The 25,355-nt window shown below is 38.8% G+C and overlaps 1 protein-coding gene across 1 annotated transcript in view; it reads left to right on the top strand.

Annotated features, from left to right (window-relative positions):
• The window catches only part of LOC115826964 (shisa family member 6), a 45,668-nt gene extending 28,300 nt beyond the window's left edge, over positions 1-17,368 (top strand). Inside the window, exons 5-8 of the mRNA XM_030790918.1 lie at positions 10,644-10,706; positions 11,834-11,854; positions 12,940-13,065; positions 16,749-17,368. Coding sequence (XP_030646778.1) covers positions 10,644-10,706; positions 11,834-11,854; positions 12,940-13,065; positions 16,749-17,368 — 830 coding nt within the window. The remainder of the gene's footprint in view (positions 1-10,643; positions 10,707-11,833; positions 11,855-12,939; positions 13,066-16,748) is intronic.
• The last annotated feature ends 7,987 nt before the right edge of the window (positions 17,369-25,355 follow it).

The raw sequence follows: 25,355 nt of genomic DNA, 5'->3' as shown, positions 1-25,355 counted from the left end.
TTAACCAAACTCATGGTTTAATTCGATTAGTTTTGACACAACTTGAAATTGTTTCTCCCGCTGTGCTCTGATATTTATGTCTCTCGATGTGAGTTTCAAAACCTCATCACTTTTTTCTCCAATTGCCACTCTGAAGGATGAGCTAGTCTCTGATTGTATTACTTATATTGCCAGCTCAAAATGAAGGACATATTTTCACTTTCTCTCCCATTTCTTGGTTTAATAATGTGCTAATGTGATAACACATTGTCAATGGAGCAGCAAGGAAGTGTCTGTCTCTTTTTAAAGCAAACCATTATCTCTTGTGTGATTCAGATTAGTATACGTTACTGTAGTGATGAGTCAGTTGAGACCTTTTGTAATTGCATTCAGCTCTTTGTCTCTCATTGTATAGATTTGCTGATGTGTCATCTGTTTTAACAGATTTTTTGAAAAGAAAAGAAAAGAAAAGAAATAACAACAAAGGTTTTTTTTTCTGAAATGATGGATTGTAATTTACGTGAACTGAATGCATGAATTTAAAATGTTCTCTTTTTTTGGATTGTATAGCTGGTACACAGTGTTTTCTTTCCAGGCCAGCCCATGCTTTCTCTATAGGCTCTCTGTAGACTCTGAATTGGGTAGCTATGCTTGGGGTCACAGACCACAGTGTGCTTGGCTGGTCAGCAAACCCAACAATATGGAAACATCAGGTTCCTAATGAACCAATGAGGGATTAACAAGAAGATAAGGCTCTTGGGAGCTTGTTTTTGTCTTTCTTTTCCTTTCTTTCTTTCTTTCATTGCATTTTCCATACATTGGCACCATCCTTGGTGATGGCGTATGCTGTAGTCGATCTTTCTTCAAGCTGTAAAACCCCATAGAATGTTACAATTATCACTCAGCTCTTTGAGCTACAATTTTCTCATTTTCTAAATTCTCTTTCTCCCATAGTCTACCTTTCATCTAAGCTGGAAAGCCATCCCTGTTTAGTATAGAGAGATGCTTTTTTGTTTTTTGGATGTCAGTATGTTTTCATACGCAGAATGACTTTTGATTATACCATATTATGGTATTACAGACATACATTAGGCCTGGTTGTTATGTGTGATGGGTTCTCTTGCTTTTAATGCATCCTACATTTTTTTTAAGGAATGTCACTGAAAATTGTATGTGCAGACAGGGAGAAACGACCTGATCTTGCAGCTAATTAAGAGTTGAGAAGACAGGGAAAGAGTGTGGAAAAGGGAAAGTGTGTGTGTGTGTGTGTGTGTGTGTGTGAGAGAGAGAGAGAGAGAGAAAGAGAGGGGCAGAGATAAAGAGAGAGAGAAAAAGAAAGCATACTGTGGTGGTATATTCTGAAGTACAGTGTGAGCTCTCTGATGGAAGGTATAAAGGTTTCTGCTGGGTGTGTTTTTCTGATGCATTGTTGTGCAGTTTGTCAATGCATCCCCAGTAGGAAACCAGTCCGTTACACAGACAACAATCCAATTCATTCTATTTATCACCTTCCAACAAGAGCCCAGAACAGTTCCGTTCCAACTGAGATCAAAGATAGGTAAGTAGAAACACACACCCCCTCCCTCCCCCAAAACCCCACAAAGATTTGCTGGACACAGAGGAACCACTCCTCTTGTGCAAGTGATATTTCCTCATGTGGAAAGTCTTTGCAAACAGACATTGTAATACACAGCATGGCATGCTTCTCAAGACAGGGCTCAAAGATCAGGCTTGATCTGAAGCTAAAAGGCATTTCAAAAATGTACACCAAGTATTTGACTATTCCTGTTATACGCTTTGATTTTCCCCAGAGTTGTCACAACAGGTATTTGACTTTTGAAGAGGAGCAGAATAAGTCTTAGGGTGGTCCAATGAATGCCAATAAAAAGGGATACACACTGAGAAGAGAAGAAGCTGAGTTATATTGATTCCTTTCCAAGCATAAACATAGCTGGCATCTGAAAGCTGAATCATGAATATAAATCATTTTCAGGTACAGGAACTCAAAATGTGTGAATATGAAAGAATAACAGCAGACAGCTGTGAACTGAGAAAAACAGAGAGTGTCTGTGTGTGTGTGTGTCAGATAGAGAGAGAGAAAAAAAGAAAGAAAGACTGTTAAATGGCAATGTATTGATGTAAACTGGAGATGAGAACATTTAAAGCTGGAGTGTGTTGACAGTCTGTCGTGCTTGTTTTTCTTTGGTTTCCTTTTAATATTTTTTTTTAATCTGTTTTTCTCCTCTCTGCTTTTCTCTACAATATTTTTTTGTTTGCCCTTAATCTTCTTTTTGTTCCTCTCTCTTGACCCTTGACCTTAATTTCTAAACCCAAATGCTCCTTGCTGATCATGTGCTTGGCGACAATATTAGTCATGATTAACTTTTGTCTTATTTTATGGACAAATTACTCATCCTTGACCACATTTTTCTTTTCAAACCTCTATTGACAAGACAGTGTAGTTATTGTCTCTGATCATGCCTCTTATTAGCATCTTCATCATCTCCTCCCCTCATCTCCCTTTTTTTTCTAATCCTTCTCATTTCACCATATTAAACATTGTTCCCTTCCTGCATATTGCATTCCTAGAAGGATTTAACGACCCCCCCCCCCCCCCCCCCCCCGACCGCCCACCCTTTATTTGTGGCCTCTCATCTTATTTCATTGTATTATTAGTGTAATTTTAAACTTCATAGCAAAACCGAAACTTTTAATTCAGTCGGAGGGGTCTGAACATTACCACTGTCTTGTAAAATAAGGGTAATAACACTTTAAAAAATATTACAGTAACCACCAAGTGTGGCTAGTTAAGACTGTCTCATAAAATGCAGAGCTGAATATTTCACATGAGATTTATGGATCCCAGTTACACTATTCCCCTCTGGTATTTGGATCCCCTCTGATGCATGCGTTAGCCAGGGTCACTATCTGTCAATCATCCCCTATGATCAGCCATTCATAGCCACATATAGTTAAAGGTATCATTGCATGATCCTTCCAACAGATTAAATGTTGATTTATGATTCTAGGATCACTGCACTCAGTTTCATGTGTCAAAAGTAGTGTGTCCTTACCTTACTCACATCATATGGGTTGTGCAAGATACAAAAGGTGAGTGAAATTATGGAAGTAAATCTCTTTTTTTTTAAAATGTCTTTTCAAGAAGTTCCATAATCCAATCGAAAATACACTAAAATAATAATGGTAGCGTCTTACCGTATCTCTCTGTTCTCACTTCATTTCTCTGTTTCTTCCTCTCTTTTTCTTAAGAAAATGAATCATAGGCATTTATTATTGAGCTCAAAGCATGAAAATGCATGAGGAGCTCTATCAGGTAGGGACTGTATTACTGAGCTTGTTTGATTAGCATAGTTTGGCTACAGTGGTTTAATTAGCTCGTAAAGCTAATGGTCGTCTCTGAGCAAAAAAAAAATTCTGCCAGGAACCCCTAGTCATCCACATAAAGATCCCCACCGCCCCTTAACAAGTCCATTTGGGCTCCGCTTCCTAAAACTGCCACTATTTGATCTTGTTAGCATAATTATGGCACCAGTCATAACATTGATAAACATAGTGTATGGAAACTCCAAGAATGGTTTTAGCGAAACAAGTCAAGCAATTGGATTCTAATCATCCCGGCAGGACACGAAGGAACAAGGCAGCTGTGCCCGCTGGGCGACCCGATGTGGCACAACCGAGGAAACAGCGTATGGCACCAATTATTTTCCATGTTTGCGTTTATAATAGCGCCTGTTTTAGCTGTCTCTCACATGAGTCCCTCTCAAACGCTACCATTGTATACAGATTGTAATTAATGTGAGCATTACTGCATCAGAGTGCATGTTGCCTCCTCTGTTTACTGAGTGTACTTAGAAGGACACCCATCATTATGGGTAGAGGCACAGGCTGAGGAAGTTAATCAGTAGCGCTCTTAGCTTTTTTCAGGCAACGGCACAGTTGAAACCCTCCCTATCGCTGTTTGTCCGCTGGGTTTCAGGGTGCTGCTCAGGCTGCCTGCTCACCCTGCGGAGGGTGATAGCACTGTATAAATCAAAAGGCTCACGATAAGTGCCTCAAAGTGCTGATCAACCTTTGCTGCCAGTCCCTCATATCAGTTGCTCAAAGGCAATTAATTGGCTCTATCCGTCCATGTTGTCTGGTGTGGTGTGGTGTTGGGTGGTATCACCTGATTAAGGTACCTCCAGTAAATCACAGATACACAGTGACAGTTTGAACCTGGAGCTTTCTAGGACGGAAAAGCGAGGAGAGGCTCGAGTTCTGGGCAAACCGACAAAAGCCTGGCGCAAACGTCAGTCTGTCGCAGAGGAGATAAAATTACTGAGAAGAGAGGAGGCATTTACTTCACTAATTTGAATGATTTGAATGAACGCATTTTAATGCGTCAGGAAATGGGCTCCTTGGGTGGGGAATTGACAGAGGAGTTGATGGACTGAAACTGTTGGGCTGAGACCAGTCGTCTACTTCTGTACATCCTGAGTGTTTTAAAAATAACACGTGGTTTTTCTTAGCTCACCTCAGATTCTGTGAGTAATTATTAGGTTGCTTGACAGTAATGACACGTCTTGCTCTTTTATCATAAAGCTCTGAGGGTGAGCTAAGTTAATTTTACAAAGTAGGTTACTTCCTTTGCGGTCTTCTATATAGCGAGACCTCTAAACAAGTGAATTTCGTCCATTTTGTATGACTTATTGAGAGATGGAAGCATTGTTAATTAACATCACTTAACTTGTCAGAATGCCTCCGACATTAACATAAGACAATTGAGTATTTGTGGGGGAAAAAGAGGCAGATTCAGCCAGTGAATCAAGGTAGAATTTACAAGCTGTAGAACATTCGAGGTGTTCTGGAAGGTGGCCCATTGTTCTGTCAGACAAGTGTTGCTTGCCACCGCTGGTGCTGGGCATATAGCTTCTCCTAGCTCATATCATGACTCTATCTTATTTAGAGTAGAGGGACAGTGGGATCTAAGTATGAAAACAGCATGGATAATGAGAAAACTACAGCTCATTTCCTTTCAAGGCAAATATGTTATATATTCATATGAATCTACAGGATCTACTACTCATATGAATCATTTTAAGAAACTGAAACTAGTTATGTAATTTCTGAATATGGACTACATGTACAGAGTGTATGGAGTACTGAGTGAAATAAGAGAAAGGAAAATGTGTTACATATGTAAAACTTTACTCATTGGAAGGTTTTTTTGTTTCTTTATGTACTCCTCAACTTTTTCTTATCTGACCACATTTGTTTTTTTATGTTATGTAAATTAAATGTGATTACTCTTTGAAAGAAGGAAAAGAAAGTGAGAAATGCAAATCTTTAGATTAAGTATCCTAGACATTTGTGACTAAATGTCAGGGTACAGTCAAACTTTATTATTAATTGCAAACTAATTAACAGATTCCAGGCATAATTTTCCAGTTTGCAGCATCTCCTCAAAGGCTGACATTTCTTCTTCATTAAACAGTTTCATCACATTTCCCTATTAATAGTTCTCTTATGCTAAAAAAAAACAAAAAGAAAAAAACACAGACATAATTGGAGGGGAAACATGCAAAGTGATTAATCAAACAAAATGAGAAAAAAAAGTTTAAGAAAGACTTAATTTTTCACTTTATCTCGTACAGACTTTAATTCTGACTGACAAAAAAAAACAAGGCACAGAAATGTTTGGCTGCAGCTTTCAGGAGAGGGTTTTGGTCCTTTTCTTTTCACAGTGTTTATTTACTTGATTTCTAAAAGCATTCAATGGAATTCACTGCTTGGTTTCTCTGTGTAATGCTGCTGCTATACCCCAGGGACATAAACGGTGAGACAAGTTAGTTCAGCTCCATTGGCTCAGGCTGAGAGCTTATAAAACGGCTGTTTAGATATTATAAAAGATAATCCACGTTTGAAAGTCCCATGTATCTTACGATTCTTCCTGTGCATCTCTAGTGCATTGTCCATGGGGTTTTGATTTTGGTGCCTGAAAGAATAAAACAGTTCTTCAGTGCAAAGACTCAGAAAACCAGTGCCGGGTCATTCGAATGAGACTTCCTAAACAAAATTTCAAATTCATTTGAGTGGTGAAATGTTTTATTTTTATTGAATTTCTTTTTCTTGTTATTCTGATGCTTTTTTTGAAACTCATAAGTTTGTTTTGTATAATGTATGTTTTTTCCCCCAATTGTATCCCTGGAATCTTCCCCCCCTGACAGCAGCTCAGTCCAACCTTTCCGGCACTTTCCAAGATGCCTCAGGCATGTCACACACACTCCTGTCGTGGGCATTAGAGAGAACCTTTTCTTAGGCAGGGATAAAGGCAGCTTTGTGTGATGTTACTTCTTTCGAATTGAAGAAGACATCAGATAAATCTGTGCTTATCCTTGTTAGCAAGTCAGTGACTCCAGAGGCTCCACGTCCTTCCTGCCAAGACCAGCCGACTTCAGTTCACCAAAGGAGGTTTGGGTGACGTTGGCCAAATATCTTATGGCTGTGTAGAGCTTGTCACAAGGATTAAGGTATTCATGAAACCTGTAGGAATGTTCATTATGCTGTAAAAAGAAAAAATAATAATAGACAAATTGATGTATTATATTGTTAGAATTGCGTTTTTATACGATAGATTTATTTTACACACATTTTCAGTTTAATAGAGCTGGTCATCATATATTTTTTAAACATATATATTTTCTTACTTTTAACTGTTGCTATTAATGCTCTCTGTGAATTTGTTGAAAGCTGTCAGTTGTGTTATGTTTTTACAGTATATTTTACATTGGGTAGATTCTCACCCCCGGAGAATGCGAGAGATTTGATCACCAGCGCTGCGAATGGGCTGCCTGTGAAGTGCTCTGTGTCCCTCCAGATTCCTCAATGTAGGACAGACACTTTTATAAACCTGCCTGAACGGAAGCCCTCGCGTCTAAATCACTGACTCTTAAAGCGCCATTCACTGGTGTTTAATAAAACCATTTGATGTTTTTTTTAGTGATCCAAATATGTTACCTTTGTATAATGATCATTGCTTTTTTTTTTTTTTTTTATTAATCATGTTTTGATTTTCTTTTCCATAGGGATTACTGGTCAGACCTAAAGAGAACTGGGGAATGGGGGTGGTGTGAAGAATAGTTCTGACTATAAAATCTTTCCCTCTCACAGTGCAAAAGTAGAAAATGCGTGATGGTGTAAAATCCAGTCTGTCAAAATGTCAATCACAACTAAATCCATGTGACATGACCCAGATCTCAGTGAGGGGAGTAAATGCTCATTAAAACATGATGAGCATATTAATTGGGTCAGCTAGAGTGCCTTTTAAAAATTGCTTTGCGTTGGAATTTCGCTGTTTGACGAAAATCCTTGCGACTGCTTTCAGGCAGCCATAAACATAAGCCTATGTAGTCTGATGAATGCTCTGGCTGGGTTGTTTACCTTTCCCATATGGGCTCTGTTGCTAATGACAACAGTGGTAATTCCAAGGCAGCTTGTCATCCAGAATACCATGATTCCATCCAATTGTTCAGTGTGAGAACTAATCACTTATTCAATTATGCGCACTATCATTATCATAAAGAACTTACATTTATTTATATTTAACTTATATTGGCTATAAAACAACATGGTCTTGGCACTGAGGATGGCAGCGCTAATTTCTTTTCTTGTTCAGCACTAATTTTCCGTTCTAAAAAAAAACAAAAAAAACAAAAACAAAACACACAGCACAAAACAAAAAACAAAAAAAACCAACAGCACATAAAATAACCCCAGCTATTTAAAAAACAGCTCTGAACTTCACGCTGCCAAGCTAATCATAGGGCATTGGGAAGCAGCATGGTGTTGAGTTGCTAAACTGAATTCTGCCCCAAATGAGCTGGATAAAGTTGGCAGTGTGGTACCTCTGCCCCCTGTCTGGCTCACAGGCCACGTGTTGTGACAGACAGAATCTGTGCAGCGTCTCAGAGATCACACTGTGTGTAATGAATGTTTTGTGTTTTGGTAGTATTGAATGTTTAGTTATTGTGCTTATGGGTAAGTGTTAAGGGAAAGGCATATTTTCTGCCTTTGAACAAAACAGATTGCAGTCTACGGTGTGAAAGCAAAACAATACCGAAGACCATACAAAAGTGACACAGGAAAAAATATGAAAGTCAGACGAAAAAAGATATCACAGCTAAAAACATGGGAAATTGAAGGAGAGGCATTGATGATATCAGAGACATTTTCAAGTATATATTTTTTTTGGCCAGGATATTGCTTTAGCCTCCACAATTGCATTACCTTAGCTCTAATTTGATTTTAAACCAATTTGGGATATTTCAGACATCCTGAATCACAGTGGAGAGTGCACCCTAAGCAAGCAGGTAACATATGGGTTTAAGCTTTTATTATATTTCTCAAAAAAAAAAAAAAAAAAAAATCTGTCGCGGGCCTCATTGATAGAAGAATACCACAGGCTAGACTAGCAGATATTTCACCCTTTGTACACAATAGATTTTCACCTAGCAAAGTGTGACTGAAAACCTTTCAAAATTCTAGTTACTACATGATTGGTGGGTCTACAACGTAACTGTTCCTCTTGCTCTCATGCACTTTTGGGAGGATGCATGAGTTAAAACCTGGCCATGGAGTGGCAGTGCTGGGGTGATGAATTTGGTTAGGAGGCTGTTATAAGGTGTTCATGTCTGTATGTATCTCTTATTGTCCTGGCTTGGCCCTAACTGTTGTGCGGAAATGAAAGTCCATGAAAGCATGTCGATCTAGTTACATATTTCCGAGGAACAGGAATGTCCCCAAATGTTAAATGTCTCCAAAAATTCAAATCCGAAATATATGTATATAACAGTTATGGTGGGTTAAAAGAATAAAGTAGTTATTCTGACTGATTCTTACCTGCAACTCTTTACAAGCCTGGAAAGAGATCACAGAGAATCTATAGTAGTGAGTAGTGAGCAAAAATATAACACATGCATTTTTATGATAATATTTTGGTGGGTGCAAGAATGTGAATGGAAACATATGAGAACAGTATGCAAAAGTACTCAGCAGTGGGTGTTCTGAGTTTGAATTCTAAACAGTACCATTTTCAGACCAGAGTCCTAATACTTCAGAAGTGTTCTACTCATATTTTCTGGCCCACGACATCCTTATAATTTTCTGATATAATAATTTGTGCCTGTGTTGTTAGTGGCTGGAGCAGGGTGTTTGTGTGTGTGTGTGTGTGAAAGAGAGATAGAGTGTGTGTGTGTGTGTGTGTGTGTGTGTGTGTGTATGTGGGTGTATGTGGGTGTAAAGCTTTTTCCATCAGAGCTCAAAACAGGTTGATTTACCGACGCCATCGGAGGAACAGATAATTGGTCCCTTGATCAAAGCTGGATGATTGAGGAGAGCAGCACAAAGGGTGGCAGGCTGTGGACATGTTTACTGTCTTTCCCAGAAGTTTGGAGGTTTTAGAATATATTGCCATTTAGAGCCGTGTAATTGGCCGATGTTTGCAGCTGTCTTTTGGTCTAATCAGCTATGTTTGTCTGAGAAACAGCTTCTCTGAAACACTGGTACTTAACAAGCTTCACAACGGATTTCACTCCCCAATCTGATTACGTCAATATAAATCTCCCCAAATACAAAACTTGTTTTCTTGTTGACTTGAAGCGTTTTATGATCATATTCAATCCTCTAGTTTAAAAAGATTTGTAAAAGCAGAACTGGTGTGAAAATTCTTTGAGATATCTCCTTTGAAGTGTTGAAGTGAAGTGTCATTGTTTAGTAATGCAGTCACAACAATAACTTCATGGTGATCCAGAAACATTGCTGTCACTCAAAATTTGATGTTCTTGTGTCTAATCAGATTACAGCACTTAGTGTTGCATTTATTTCATTTACAACGTCCTAAATGAACTTGTTAAAATGCAAATCAGGAATGGTTATCAAATATTCATATGCTGGGTTTTAAGCCACGGCAAAGAGCTTCTGTTCTGTATTGGTTAACTAGACATTATTGAATAACAGAGGTTCTCCAAGTCTTTCTCATTACAGAGCATCCCAACACTGTCTCTGTAATAAGAAAAAGTTAAGGAAAGGAACAGATGACTGCACTACAAACAATTCAGCGCTCAGTTCAGTTCAGTTCACTAAAAGAAAGGAAGAAAGAAAGAAAGACTTGAGGAGGTGTCGTTTTTCCATGCAACTCTATACCTCTTGTAATTTTAAAGGCATATATTCCCCCTCCCTCCCCTGATAACTTTCTTTTTTTTCTAACGACGGTGAACAGATCGAAAGAGGCATGGGAATTAAAAATTGTTGGTGGTATGGTACTCTGTTCTGATTGGCTAAAAGAGGCTGTGATTCTCTGGCGTTTTCTCGTTCAAGCAACACACATCAACCCAAATTAGTTTTACAGTGGGGAAAATTTCATCACCTGTACTTGTTCTGTTTATTGTCTGTCATCTACAACAAAGTGTTTTTTTTTTTTTTTTCTTTACGGAAGACTGTCGTGTTGTAAAATGTTTTGATGAATATTTCAGTTAACTGTGAAGCACAAGTGAAGCACAATGCTTTCTCAGCCCGTGGGGTATGTCTCTCTTTTGGGTGTTTGTGTTTTCTTAAAACTTTCTGAATCATATCATTTAACCCTCTCTCTGTCTCTCTCTCTCTGCCAGATAATCACCAACATGACTACACAAGCCACCTGGACCTCACTGGATCCCACACACCGAAAATTGGTAAGAACTCTGCCATCCTTCATGTACTCACCAACACAATGGAGTCCTGGTTCATCTCTATCTATAGGATTTTGCATTGCACAACTCTACCCGAAATCAGTTTATCAGTTTACCATTAGTTTACCAGTTCACCAGTATAGCTTAAATAAATTAAAACTGAAAATGAAAGAAAATTCTGTAAATAGGACCAAGTAATCTATGCCAAGAAATGCCACAGCGCTGTAAAGGCGTCTTGGTGCTCCTAATTGTTCGTAATGTCTTTAAAATAATTGGATTTGTTTAAGCATGATTATTTTTTTTAAATGTTTTTTTTTTTTATCACTCCTCTATTAAAGTGTCCAAAAAGCTATCAGGGATTTATTCAAAACATGTCAACTCATTTTGTCATTTTCATCAATAACGGTTGAGAGATCAGAAACAGTTGTTCAGTTATGCAGGAGCAATTAAAGACTTTATGGAGAATTCAAACAAAACAAAACAAAAAAAAAAAAAAAACTTGAAGTAGACAAGACATAACTGTGGCAGGATATTAAAAGCCGGGATGGTAAATGGATTGAGTTTGCTTGGATAATGAAAAACAAAATTGGTGTGATAATCAAATCTATAGAGCTCACTCAAGATATTAAAAATCCTCAGTTACTTTCTATTGGTCCCTATCTATTTCTACCCCAAATAAGATTTTCAGTAAATAAGCTATTCAGTGCAAGTCCTGATTAGTCACATCTCTGTCAGAGAAGTAGTGAAGAACTACACTGAAAATGAGTAAACTCCGTCAGCACTTTGTTCTCGGCTATCTCGATCTGCCTTGCTAAATTAATTGGTTCTGAAGCAAGCCAGGGTTCTTATCCCTCTACTGGTTTTCAAACCAAGAGGCCAACTTTTAAAAATCCAAAACAGTGTCGAGAAAAAAAAAACTAAAAAAAAAAAAAAAACCTTCAGACACTTTCAAGAAAATTTCAAGGGGAAAAAAAACCATTCAAAGTGAACTTTGCAGTCTTGAGGAGACACTACATTTTCCCCTTTAGTTACAGTGCACATAATATCACGACTTTAACAAAAGATGGATGGTACTTCAATGTGATCCTGTTTTGTTATTGATTCTATCTTTTCTTGCTTGGGTTTGTTAGGCCACAGAATAGAGAGATATGGTAAGTAATACACATCTACACTTCCAGTAAATGTGTATGCTACATTATTTTCTCCTCTGGCTTGATTTTTGTTGTTGTTGTTGTTGTTGTTGTTATTGTTGTTGTTGTTGAGGGTAAGAGACGGTGATGTGGTGTAGTGTTATCTGGGGTCGAGGCTGTTTGGGGGATGCTTTTTCTCCTAGATGCTCAGACTGAATGCACCAGGCCCAGTGTGTCGTTGTTCTGTGAACTCTCACTTTTTTTTCCCCCCCGTCTTTCTCACCTTTCACACTCTCTCTTTCTCAGTCTCTGCCTTTTCCTTTCTCTTCTTTTCTTGTCAAGTGCAGGAATCACCTCTCATTGCATTCCTCCTTCCCTTCATTCTCTCTCTCTGTTTGTTCACTGTGCTTTCTCTTTCTCTCCTCACTCGCTGTATTCATTATGTCGTTTCTCTCTCCACATGTATGAACACTTGCAGTGTGTGCCATATGGTCACTGGTGTTGTGTGTGTGTGTGTGTGTGTGTGTGGGAGGGGGGGTATGTGTGTATGTGTGTATGTGTGTGTGTGTGCTGATATGTGTTGAGCTGGCATTGTCATAAAAGCTCCACATGTAAACCAGCCTCTGGCCTCATCGATGGCTTGGCATTGTTCTGTCCTGCTGCTGCTCCTACTCCATCCCTTATTTTCTCATGGAAGCGCGACGCCAGTGGAGAGAGAGAGAGAGAGAGAGAGAGAGAGGGAGAGAAAGGGGGAGAGAGAGAGAGAGAGAGAGACAGACAGAAAGACAGACAGACAGACAGAGAGAGGACTGTACTGTCTCAGCTCAAGCCAAGCCGCTGAGGCAGAAGTGACTACATTTTGTCCACTTCATTTGGTGGCCCTCCCTCCCTATATGCCCCCCTCCCCTCCTGTCCCCACCTTTGGTTTTGTTGTGTCCTTGTGTTCTGTTGTGAATGAACTTTTACTCCTCTCTGAGTTATTATGGGTGTGGATCACTGGATGCCTTGATGTAGTCTCTTGCTGACTGCAGGCTTGATTAGTCTTCACTGCTCTCTCTCTCTCTCTCTCTCTTTCTTTCTTTCTTTTTCGTTGTCTCATCCTACAGAGAAGCCACGCATGAACAACATCCTGACGTCTCAGACGGAGCCGTACGATCTCTCCTTTTCGAGATCATTCCAGAACCTCACAAACCTTCCTCCATCCTACGAGCTGGCCATGAAAGCTGACTTAAGTAAATACTCCTCTCTCAAGAAATTAAGTAGGTTTTTTCTTCATTACATATGCCATGCCATTCCCCCCCTAAGCACTGCAGATTGGAAAAGAGACCTGAGAAAAGGTTACCTCGGAAACGTTGCATCAGCTTGACGTCTGTATAAGACGGGCAGAGCGATGCAACCAAATCCCTGTGCATGTTTTTTTTTTTTTTTCTCTTTTTTTTCCCAGTAGTGGTGCTGTATGCAAAATGTCATCATACCGAAGTCGCAGGCAAAGTCAATGTGGTCATTAACGTAGCTGGGTCATTGAGCAGCTAATAAAAAGAACACACCGTAGTATGTTTGTGAGTGTGTTGCCAAATAACAGCATTATCAGTGTCTAAATGTGAGATGATCCAGCTTCACTCTTCCATGTCCTGTATCACCAGCTCTGAACGACATCTAAATGAACATTTAATACAGTCCCATCTGGGTCTCCATTTCACGTAGCTCATGAACATTAACGGCATTTTAAACTAGCAACAGCTTAATATCCAAAAAAAAAAAAAAAAAACCCTGAAATGCGAGACAGAGATACTCTTAACAGCATGTCATTAACTTTGTTTTCTGCACGTTGCTTTTGTCTTGTCCATACCTGAAGCTCCTGAGCTCCACAGTTTTGCACTGGTTGGGAATGCTTATTTTGCTTTCGAAATCCCGAGCGCTCAAAACCGCATCCCCTATCTGAATGTTGTTGGTTTAAAATATTTCTTTGAGCAGTTAAAAGGTCAGGGTAATATTGATAAACTCCAACATGCATACACTTATCTTAAAAGCACATCTCTCTTCTTGATACTTGGGTTTTATTATGTGGTTGTCAAGTACTGACTTTCTGATGGTCAATACTTTATGGGTCATGAGAGGGAATGAAGCCAGTGCCCAAATCTAAGCGTTGCTGAACCTCCTGTTAGTTTGAAAGCAACACAGAGATAGTATATGAGGACCAATGCTGTCCCACTGAGCATCTATGCAACCTTACAAATCAATATTTTATTCCTTATTAAAGATTCATATTTCCATTCGACAGTAGTCGTAACTTTCTGAGACATCGCATGACCCTGTGTGTTTTGGTTACATTAGCAAATTTATTGTTGTGAGGATAGAGACATAAGCAGAAATTTATGTAATGGCTTTGCTAAAGGTTTGTGTTTGGGACTGTGAGCTGGCTGTGTAAACATGGTTTATAGCAAGCCAAGCCGATGCAAACACAGCTGAAGAGAAAGAACACAAACAAACAAAACTGAGAGAGATGAGCTTTACCTAAAGTAATGCTGTAGGTGGTACACTCATTGAGAACTTGTGTTCTGACCCTGTTTATAATCGATGCAGTTACAGCAGTGAGGGAGGATTTTGGAAGGAAGCCAACGATGTAAAATAATCAGAAGCATCTTTGTTTTCTTCAGGAAACCATCTGGAGTGGGCGATAAATAGATAGATAGATGGATAGAGAGAAAGAGAGCAAGAGAAAGGGTGAGTATACAGGAAGAGAGAAACTAGAAGAGAAACTAGACTAGGGAAAGGTAGACTAGGATAGAGAAAAAAGAGGAGAGAGAGAGAGAGAGAGAGAGAGAGAGAGAGAGAGAGAGAGTAGAAAGACAGCTGACTGAAATGCCATTCCAAGCATCACACAGTAACTCTTTCACAGTTTATGTACTACTGCTCTCTTCAATCTCAGTTGTCCTTTGGTCTGACTCTATGCCCATTATGGAGGCTACAGCACCAAAATGACCTCTTTCAGCTCCTCCTGGGTGACAAGATGGACTGGGGTAGCTTCTCCTATCTGGCCATAGCTTCCTCTTGGTTCCTTAATCAGCATAAAAAGGATTAAAAGTCGTCTAAGAACAACAGAGCCTCTCTAATCCCTCCCAATGCTAAGAGAAGCAAAATTATATTATTGTGTTGCCCTTTCTCTTGCTGCTCATCTTATCTAAATCCCCTCTAAAGATCACTTTGGAATTGATGTTTCACTAGTGAGGCATTACGTGGAGGCTGGCTGGGCTTGGCAGAGTGAAGAACTGGGATCAATAGCTGCCACAGATGCTGCCCAATCTAATACACGTGGTGCTGGAGGAAGGAGAAAGGGCCCTTAATTGGCTGCTCTGATGCACGGAGGGTACTGCTAATAGGTTATTAGATGTCTCTCCACGTGTTTTTAATTATTTCTAGACATTTTATGTAAATTTAAGGCTAATTCTTGTCAGGAGGCGATACAGCTAGAAAGCATAACGGACAGTGGTGACTGTCGCCGCGGTTACCATTTACCATGACGAAAACAACGTGAAAGATACTTTTGAGACATTAAATACAGGTTAGTTTGTTCAATTTGAATTATCCTACCCGTAACAAAACTAAAACCAATTAGTTTTCCAAAACAAACAGAAGTATTGCACAATGATAAAAAATGGTCGTTAAAATATCACTAGGAATTAACCTAGTTCACGTCAGTGATTCAATACGGCATTTTCTGTTTTGTCATAGCAATGCCACATTAATATGAAAATCCGTCACGCTGCGGAGTTCTGTAAAGTGCGACAATCATTATGAAAGCTCATTCCTCTCCCTCACCTTTACCCATCTAATTAAGCCCTGGAGCTTTTCTGTGGTCACTCACCAGACCTGAGCCTGTAGGCAATTTCTAGTGACATTTGCCATCATAATGTCAGTTGCAGCATTCATATGCCACTAGAGTTAATGCCAAAAGTCTGACTTTTGCCCAGTGATTATTGAGCTTTGCTTATGAACTGAATGACCCAGAACCTGACCTTTATACACACTACCTTTGATATGAATCATTAGAAACTCAAAATTAATGTTAATACGAAAGCCATAACCTCCAAGCCTCAGAATATGTGATATGCTCTTGACTTCTCAGTGCCAAATTTAAACTGTTTTATAACCATACGTTTTCTAATCATATTAAGTAAATCATACTAAATAATATTATTTTACAAAGAGGTAAGCTAGTTATGATCTACTTACAGCAGTAAGCTTAGCTTTAGATTGCATAGGAGACTGTGTCAGTTTGTTTGCGTCTGGGCAAGTGTTTTCCAAAGAAGCTTCATTAGCGAGCCTCTTCACGCCCCTCAGCTGGAAGTCTCAGACTTTTAGTTTGTCTACTTTAAGAGAGCAGCCATGCAGAGTGTGGAAGACCAATTAAACATTGTCGAGTTGGTGCTGGTGTTGGAGTTGGACGCCATTATGAAAGTGGCCTTTGGTTCGGCATGAGTAATCACTCACACATTGTGACTGCGATGCCACTGAAGTATCCCTCCGTTATTACCCAGCCCTGCCACTGCCAGGAATACTGCCTGCTACACGAGGCTGCACCGAGTTGATTGTCACAACCGAGCTGTTTAGCTTCAGTGACTTGACAATCTTTTCTACACCTCTCCAAAAATCCCTTGCTCTGCTCTAGCAAGACAAATCGACGTGCCAGTCTGGCCTCACTTGTCTCAGTTCTGAATAGGAGTGAAGCTGAGTCACTGGCTGCATTCCCTACATTGATTTCAGTGAGTTAAAGTTATTATGCACCAATGTGTTAGCCTGATAAGGAGCTTTATTGTCTCTTCACTCTTTGTAAGCAGAGAGATAGAGACGCAGGACAGAGGGGATGAGTGCTGCATCTAATATTCCCTGCATAACACCTTTCCTCTCCTTATAGCTGATAAGGATGTGGATGAGTACTACGCAAGGAGGAGACATATGCCAGACATGACTTCGCGGGGGAACCTCCCAACTCACCTGGTGAAGATAAACCAGGAGCCCCAGGGGCCAACAGTACAGTCACGTCAGAAACCCCGACGCGTTCAGAGAGCCATGTCTCAGGATCACGTTCTGTCTCCCGCCCGGGCTCCCAAACGCGATTACGGCCTGTCGTCCTACGGAGGCGGGATGTCACCCTATCACGGACGCATTCTCTCCGAGGAACAGCTTCTGTCTGCTGACCGGCTGCACTCACAGGACCCTCTGCTCTCACCAGAGAAGATGCTGTCACTCAAACGCTCCAACTTCCGTGAAAAGGCCATGTCTCGGGCGCTTTCGCACACAGACATGTTTGTGCCCACCACGCCTGTCATGGACCGTCACTACAAGATGACCAAAATGCACTCCCATCCCAGTGCCTCCAACGACAACAACTACAACACGCTGACCGTCAACCACTCAGCAAACAAGAGGCAGGCGTTCGCCTCAAGACGGACGCACACCGTGGACCACCTACAGTATATTCCCGGCCATCCCCACCACTACCACACAGCCAGTAAGACCGAAGTAACTGTTTAATCCCAACGAGGGAGGAAAGGAGAGAGAGAGAGAGAGAGAGAGGGGAGAGAAAGAGATGATAAAGTCAGAGAGAAGTACAGAGCGACAGAGCTCAACATCAGTAAAAAAAAAAAAAAACAGCTTCTACAGCGAAGGCTGGTTGAGAACTAGTCCAGAGAACTTCAGCGTCCCACTTCAGAAAGGTCTCCTTTTTAAAGTGTTCAACCTTGAACCCGTTCTTGCTTTCTGTACAAGCTTTCGACTTCATCTGGATCTGGGTCATCTCAAGTAGGATTCCTTCCTTTTCAAACCAACCCATCCTCTTCACACATAGGGCAAACATAAGGGCTTTGCAAACTGACACAGATGGAGTGACAGATGACAGAAACTGACAGACATCAGAGAGAATTTTTAAAATGGGGTGGAGTTGGTAATGAACTGCATTAACTTTATAAATATATAAATAGATGAATTATTTGTATTTCTAGTCCTTGTTATAGCTTTAGAGATTCTTCTTGATCACAGACTCGTATTAGCACTTTTTCTGGTGCCTCTGAAAAAAACAAAAACAAAACTCCATTTCAGTAATGAAGTGGTTTGTGGGTTAAAAAGCACAATCAACTGAAGATTCTTTTCCTTTGTCTTGTATTCTTTTCCTTTCTTTTTTCTTTTGATAAGGCCAACACATATCAGCTTCTTAGTGGAATATTGACTGTTTCCTTTGCATAGGTGATTGTAAATAGGCTATGTTAGCAGCAGTAAGCAAGTGATCTGGCCTTATGGAACTATGAATTGTTTTATTTCGTTGTTGTTGTTGTTGTTTTTTCATTGTTGTTTATCGAGTTTTATGTTGTGGAATCGCAACAATGATCCCACTGTTCACAAGGAATCAACCCATTGAACATATACTTGATGCTACAGATATATACAATAATATATGTTTGGTTTTGTTTGTTTGTTTTTCAGTTGTTGTTTTTTTAATTGTGCTTGTAGAATGATTGTGAATAAATAAGGTTGAATTGACCTTACGCCATGAGTTGGCTGGCAGTGCTCTTCCAACAATGTCATTAAGAGATTTTTTGCAATAGGTCAATTTTTGTTTTTTTCTTCTTTTTTTGTTGTTGTTGTTTTTTTTTGTTTTTTTTGGTTTGTTTGTTTCATTTCCCCTTGCTTGCACCAATATTCATGTACAAAGGGACGGCTATGTGAGTTTTGGTTTAGGAAAGCTCTTCATCTCAATGTTTCAGTGACTCCATGTTGTATATTTATGGATTCGTATGTCAAATTTGGATGATACTTGTTGTTGTGTGCTGGTTACATTGGTCCAGCTGTCTTTACTTATCTAAAACAATCAACAAAGAAGACATTGACTCAGTAACCACTAGATGAGCAAGGATTAAAACTGTGAATTGTTTGTCCAGTAGGTTTCATTAAAGCAATGCCTTATTATGTTGAATCCCATTATAATGTTCTTTTTGCTTACTTTGACCTCACTTACTATTAAGTGCCCTCAACAACTGTGTATTTACACTGAAACTCCAATAGTACTCTGTAACTTCTGTTTAGTTGTGCATTTGCAATATGTGCAATTGCCAGTATGTAATTTGTTTATTACATGAATTATACGCAGCATAGTAATTTAACTATATATTCTCAACCATACACTGGTTTAACTATATATATATAAATATACCTATTCAAATGTATATCACATAAAGGGGTTACACTGTACTTACAAATGTAGTTATTTTATAAATATACAGTTTTTATAGAGACTTAATGTAAAGAGGGTCCCTTGATTTATTAAGATGTCTTCTCCCACTGTTTAGAAGCCTTGCAATGTCTTATAATATTGGAGATGTATTGGTGTACCAGCAATTGTAATAACAATGTCAGAAATATACCTCAGATTTCTATAGAGGTTGACATTTCATAGAGTGGCAATCAAAAAGTACTTTGAAGAAAAAATAATAGTAACAGGAAGGATAAAGGATGATAAATGTGGGTTTACTAAAAATGTTTAGAAAATGTCAAAAATCTATTTTTGCAAAGGCACTAATTTGTATAAAATCCAGTGCTGACTATTAGAAGCTTGATCTCTTAAACATGTAGAGATACAGTAGAGTGTGTGTGCGTGTATGTGTGTGTGTGTGTGTGTGTGTGTGTGTGTGTGTGTGTCTGTGTGTGTGTGTGTTGGGCTCTTTTGTCAACAATAACTCAGATATCTTCTTTTAATATATCAGAAACTGAAATATGTAAGAAATGGGTCCAGTAAAAAAAAAAAAAAAGATTGTTTGCTAAAGTAATGTACACAGAAAACTGAGATCATTTCTGTTTTCAAAGTAGTTATGCAGTGCAATGAGAACATTTGAATTTTTGTGTCATTGATTCTATGTAAAGGTAATGTAAAGTCCTCGTAACATATATGATACCTCATCGTGCTTCAAACCAGGATCGCTAAAGTTGATCAATAACATTGTCTCTCGACGGATATGAGTGCTTATCTCAGTCAAAATACACGTTCTGGATGTCATCATCATTATCACACTCATGTTGTGCATTGTAGGATACAAGAGATTTATGATAGCCACATTTCCAATAAAGAGTGATCAATATTTATATTTGTTGGTAGATCCCAGTTTAATAAGATCACTCCTCAATCAATCATTATTCTAGTGATTCTGGTCATTTGATATGGCTAGTGCATATTATTCTCTTATTTGCCTTTCACTAGGCAAAGTACAGGATCTAACAGCTTCCGAGAGAACATTTAGAAGTTAACATTTTTGTTAACTATGAAAAGTTTAAAAAAGCTATTGTGGCACTCTGAGGCTTTATTTCGTGACACTGGTGGGCTTCCAGAAGAAATAGATGACGTGTAGTGTCATATGCCTGGCTAAGAATGTGAATATTGATGCAGAAAAAGAGAGGGAGAGAGAGAAATTCAGTCCATTTTAACTCATACTCCAACTAGTTAATATCTTTTTAGATGTTTCTTTAATATTCAAGGATTTTTTTTCCTGTTTTAAATGGCTTGAAACACAGCACATGTGCTTTTGTCAGTCATTTCTTTGACTTTTTTTTTCTTTTTTTTTTTTTGTTTGGTCTTGCATGCATAGTAGTTTTTCTTTTGACTGGCCCAAAACTATTTGATCAAGCATTATGTTCATTTTTTTTTTTTCAAATTGAATATACAGGTACCAAGGGTTTCTGGCATTTTCTGTTTGCAAAAGAATGGGCCATCACTTTGGATGAAACATAAAAAAACATCAGTTGCTTCAAAACATAAAAGCCATTCGTCCCTGTGATTTTTCTTCTTTTTTTTTTAACATTTATGATAAATAAGCACTCTGCTGTGTGTAAACTAGATCAAAATTGATCCATTTTAGGGTTTCTGTTGTTTTTTTTTTTTTATTTTAGCTTGTAATATGACATGTTTTGTAAATAAAACACGACTTAACCATCTTCAAAGGTAAACGGAAAACTACCAACAACATCATATTAAATTCAACACATGGGCATTTCATACGTCACTGGGATTCAGTTGAGTTATTCTTGGAGAACAAAAATCCTTCTCTTTTCTTTCCCTGCCTTTGTTTAAAGTTTCTTTTGTCTTTGAGATAGCATAATCTGCAGTGAGTCTTTTCTCAAGGCCCTGTACTGACAGGGCTTTACAATTATATTGGAATAATGGTGACACCAATTATGTTCCTACCTGAGAAATCCAGTGACAGCCATCCACACACTCCGAATACTCTCACTGAAAACACGACAAGTCCGTATGTAGTAGGGTGCAAGCAAAAGATAAGTCGAAGGCTTCAGTGAATGTACATATACATTGTTCTGTATTCAAATCCACACAGATGTAACAGGTTTACACTCGGGTTTGTGGCTTTTGAATCATACTGTGACACGGCACCAAAGTGTTCAAGGTGGCGGAGAACAAATGGAAAGGAACAGGCTTCCACTAACACCTCCTTCATTCAGCATAACCAATAGAAATGAATGTTTACACACACTCCTATACTGATAATACTAATAAATGTCATATACATACAAAGAGTACATTCAATTTTGGCATAACATATTTGACAAAGGTCTTTGATGTTACCGTATTAGGATAGAACATCTAAGTAAAGTATTTTGGGGCCAAACTCTTCTCACACAAAATGTGAATTAAGTTAACAAAGAACTTAATATGTCAGAGCTTAACAATAATATGTCTTTCAGCTGTTGCATTCCAAACATATTCCCATTAAAACCATCATGAATCAATGTCATACAAGTCACAGTTTTAATGAAAGGTGTGCATGTTGAAACATACTTTGATTCTGAGTGGTCCCTTAAAATTGGTGGAGACATCTTCCCAATCCCTCTTATAATGAGCCTTGTGAATGGTTGCCTAACTATTGTGACAGGGGCTATAGACAAGTCAGTCAAGCAACTTGTAAACTAGTGTTCAAACTCGATTAGTGATGTCAGCAGTCTTGTTCATCTTTACCTCAACACACCACATTATTATAAATGAGTGGTTTTGGTCATGCATACTAAATGCTCTAATAGGTATTCCAGTTATGTGTATACTCGTGATATATCCAAGCTAAAGCTGCATTGTACTAAATAAATAAGTAGACAGACAAATAAATAATAAAAGACAGCTCAATGGGACTGTTAAGCCTGGGGAGGATGGTCAAGTGGGTTTGCGTCTTGATCCAGTGATAGATTCATTTGAATAAAAATACAGTCCTAAGGCAGAGATATACAACTGTTTCACTCAATCGTGGAATGAAAAACCAATTACAGATCATCTACACACACACAAACACACTCACTCTCACACACACACACATACACACACACACACACATACACTCACGCACACGCACACACACACACACACACACACACACACACATACACTCACACACACACACACACACACACACACACACACATACACTCACACACACACACACTCATCACACACACACACACACACACACACACCTTAGAAGGGAAGTGAAAGTAAATGAAACTTAAGAGGTAATTACTATAGTATCAGCAGTTCCCCCTACCTGAACCACTGGCTTGCCTAATAAAGGACAGTTCATTCAATCCATCCTGTGATTTCTTTGCTGAAGTTCTGTAAACTTTGCTAACAAACTTAGGTATCTAACTTGCCAATAGTGGCAACTAACCATCACCCGTTTGGTTCAGCAACAGACAAAGAGGAATCAATGAGAAGAGATGTAGCCCACCAATGCACAAAACCTCTAATCTTAACCACAAGAGATATTACATAGCAACTGAGGTAGAACACACTAATACACATATCAACAATATTTTGGTTGCTTCTGACAATATAAGTGACAGAGTGACAATATTCATGACATAGTGTTGACTGACATATGTGATTGCTTTAATATACAACGAGTGTGTTCAACTATCTGTAGAGACAAATTCCAGCATTACACAACTAATAATAAAAAAGCACTGGAAATGATCTGACTTTATTTCTTCCCAATGGAAAAAATCAGGAAAACAGCTGAAATGAGGTTGCACTCCCTTGATCCTTTGGCAAGGCCTAATGTAGCTTTTTTTGAAAAAGTGAAAGAGCAAACTTCAGTTTAATTACACAAATTAAATAGATTTAAAATGCCTGAATACCAGCACTGATGAAACAAAATGTTTAGACGCAACAAAGTGTTCATTTATTAATAAAAGAATGTATCACTTCAATGTGACTCTAATTACTTGATCTATTGGACTGTCAGAATAATTATATTAGCTATTTCAATACAACATAAACCTAGAGAATATTCTAGGGAATATCATCACAATTATCGGCAACAGTAATATCCAGAACGGAATAACACATTTCTAAACAGGAAACCTGGCTTTAAAAGTAATCATTAGTGAGTACTGCCTGTTAGATATCTGTATTTGCATTTCTTTCTCTCATTGTCAGTGAGCCACTTTAATCATTTCAAGTGGAGATGGATAATTGTGTATGAATAATGCTCTTGATCATGTCATTATCTTTTTATCAAAAGTTGAAAGAACTGTGAACAAAACAAAACAGTAACTTCAGTAATGGACACACAGAGTGTTTTAAGAGAGCAGTGCCGGGAGAGACTGTTGCTGCCTTCTCTTAAAACACAGTGTGGTATGATGACAGTGCTCCTTGAACTTAAGGCTCTCTCCCTAACAAGACTGAATGTTTCGTTTTTCATTACTTTGAAGACACGCATTATTACCTACTGTTTCAATACAGTTCTGACTATTTCAAACCCTCTTTAAATTCATAGAGGCCTTACTGGGAGATAACATTCCTAACTACAGGAAAACAATAGCTTGCGGTTCCACTTCTTTACGAACTGTAAATAGTGAGAAGATATGGCTTCCATTTGACTGTATCTATTTGCATTTAGATGGAAAAAATGCATGGCAGGTTAGGCTTTGTGAGATGAGTGAGGACTCTGGAGCACTGGACAGAGAGTACCTGGCAGTAGAACAAGGGTTTGTGTAAATGTTTTTGTGTGTGTGTGTGGGTGTGGGTGTGGGTGTGGGTGTGTGTGTGTGCCAGTGAGAGAGAGAGAGAGAGAGAGAGAGAGAGAGAGAGAGAGAGAGAGAGAGAGGGAGGGAGAGAGAGAGACAGAGAGAGAAGTAGGGTAATTTGTCATGGCTAATGGATAGCTTCAAAGTACATAAATAATCCGTGAAAGTTTTTAGAGGTGCTGTTCAATGCTTAGATACAACACAGAGATAATGCTTCGATAATCATAGAGGTACCACATAGGTTTCTTCACTGCAGTCATTTCTCTCTCTCTCTGTATCCTTGTTACTCTGCATAATCATATCATTTTAATTATTTTTTTTTAAATGAAATCTCAGCTAAACTGAGGCCCACTAGGAGTGTTGGCTGATATGATATGATGTCACTGTTGTACCTGATGATGCATTTTCAGTCCAATCTCACACCCAAACACACACACGCACATTCACACACACTCACACAAACACACACACACACACACACACTAAAGGAAATAATTAACCGAGTGAAATTTACATGTATATCTTTTATGGTTTAAACACCTGGAGATCCTGGAGACAGGAAGTAGATCTTGCAGTAATTTTTAACCTTACATATTTATCTCCAGACTATTTTCTGTTTTCTAAGAAATACCAAGCATGTTTTGAAGGATTTTTATGTAATTATCTTTCTTCACTGATTTGAATGTGGAAAAAAGGCGTGCCAGTCAATGTATAATTGACAGTTTGAGACATGAAGATGTCACATGAGACCAGCAACAGCAAAATTAACTTTGGAACATTCTTCCATGACAATCACATCTGCAGAGTAGGTGTGACCTCTGAGTGCTCTGATGGTAGGGTTAGCCTAGCACTGGGGTCCGTCCATGCCGGTCGCAGCAGCCTGCTTCACATTTAGTCCATACCGGCTTTTATGATTAATGCATTAGCTAAGTGAACTTTTGAACCATCAATCAGTAGGAGGTCTCTTGGGTTGTTTGTCCAAGGGAAATAGGGATTTTTTTTCTTTTTCTTTTCTTTTTTTCTTTTTTTTTCTTTTACGTTCTTACTAGCCCTTGCTTGGTGTACTCCTCTGAGAGGATTCAGCTTAGCTGCCCCGATTAAATCTCCCTGCCTTAGAGAGGGAAGCGTTTAAGTAAAGAGAACTCTTTCAAAGGGGGAAAATAAACAAGCTTTTTTTTTCCCTCAGAAATGATTTAATGTGGAGTAAATGCTCAGAAATCCAGACAAATCCAGTCGATTTTAATTGTTCTAATCTTTTACAGTGTGCAACATGAGGGCAAACATTGGACGAAGAATCTTAGCACTGTTACAACTCGAGCAGAAAATGTGTCTACACGCTGTTTTATTTAGCGCAGAATTTTTAGGTCATTATTTCTCTCTCTCTCTCTCTCTCTCGCTCTCTCTCTCTCTCTCTCTCTCTCTCTCTCTGCCTCTCTCAAGTAGAGGATCT

Source organism: Chanos chanos, chromosome 13, assembly GCF_902362185.1.
Source record: "Chanos chanos chromosome 13, fChaCha1.1, whole genome shotgun sequence".
Classification (NCBI taxonomy): domain Eukaryota; kingdom Metazoa; phylum Chordata; class Actinopteri; order Gonorynchiformes; family Chanidae; genus Chanos; species Chanos chanos.
This window is presented reverse-complemented; position numbering and strand designations above follow the sequence as displayed.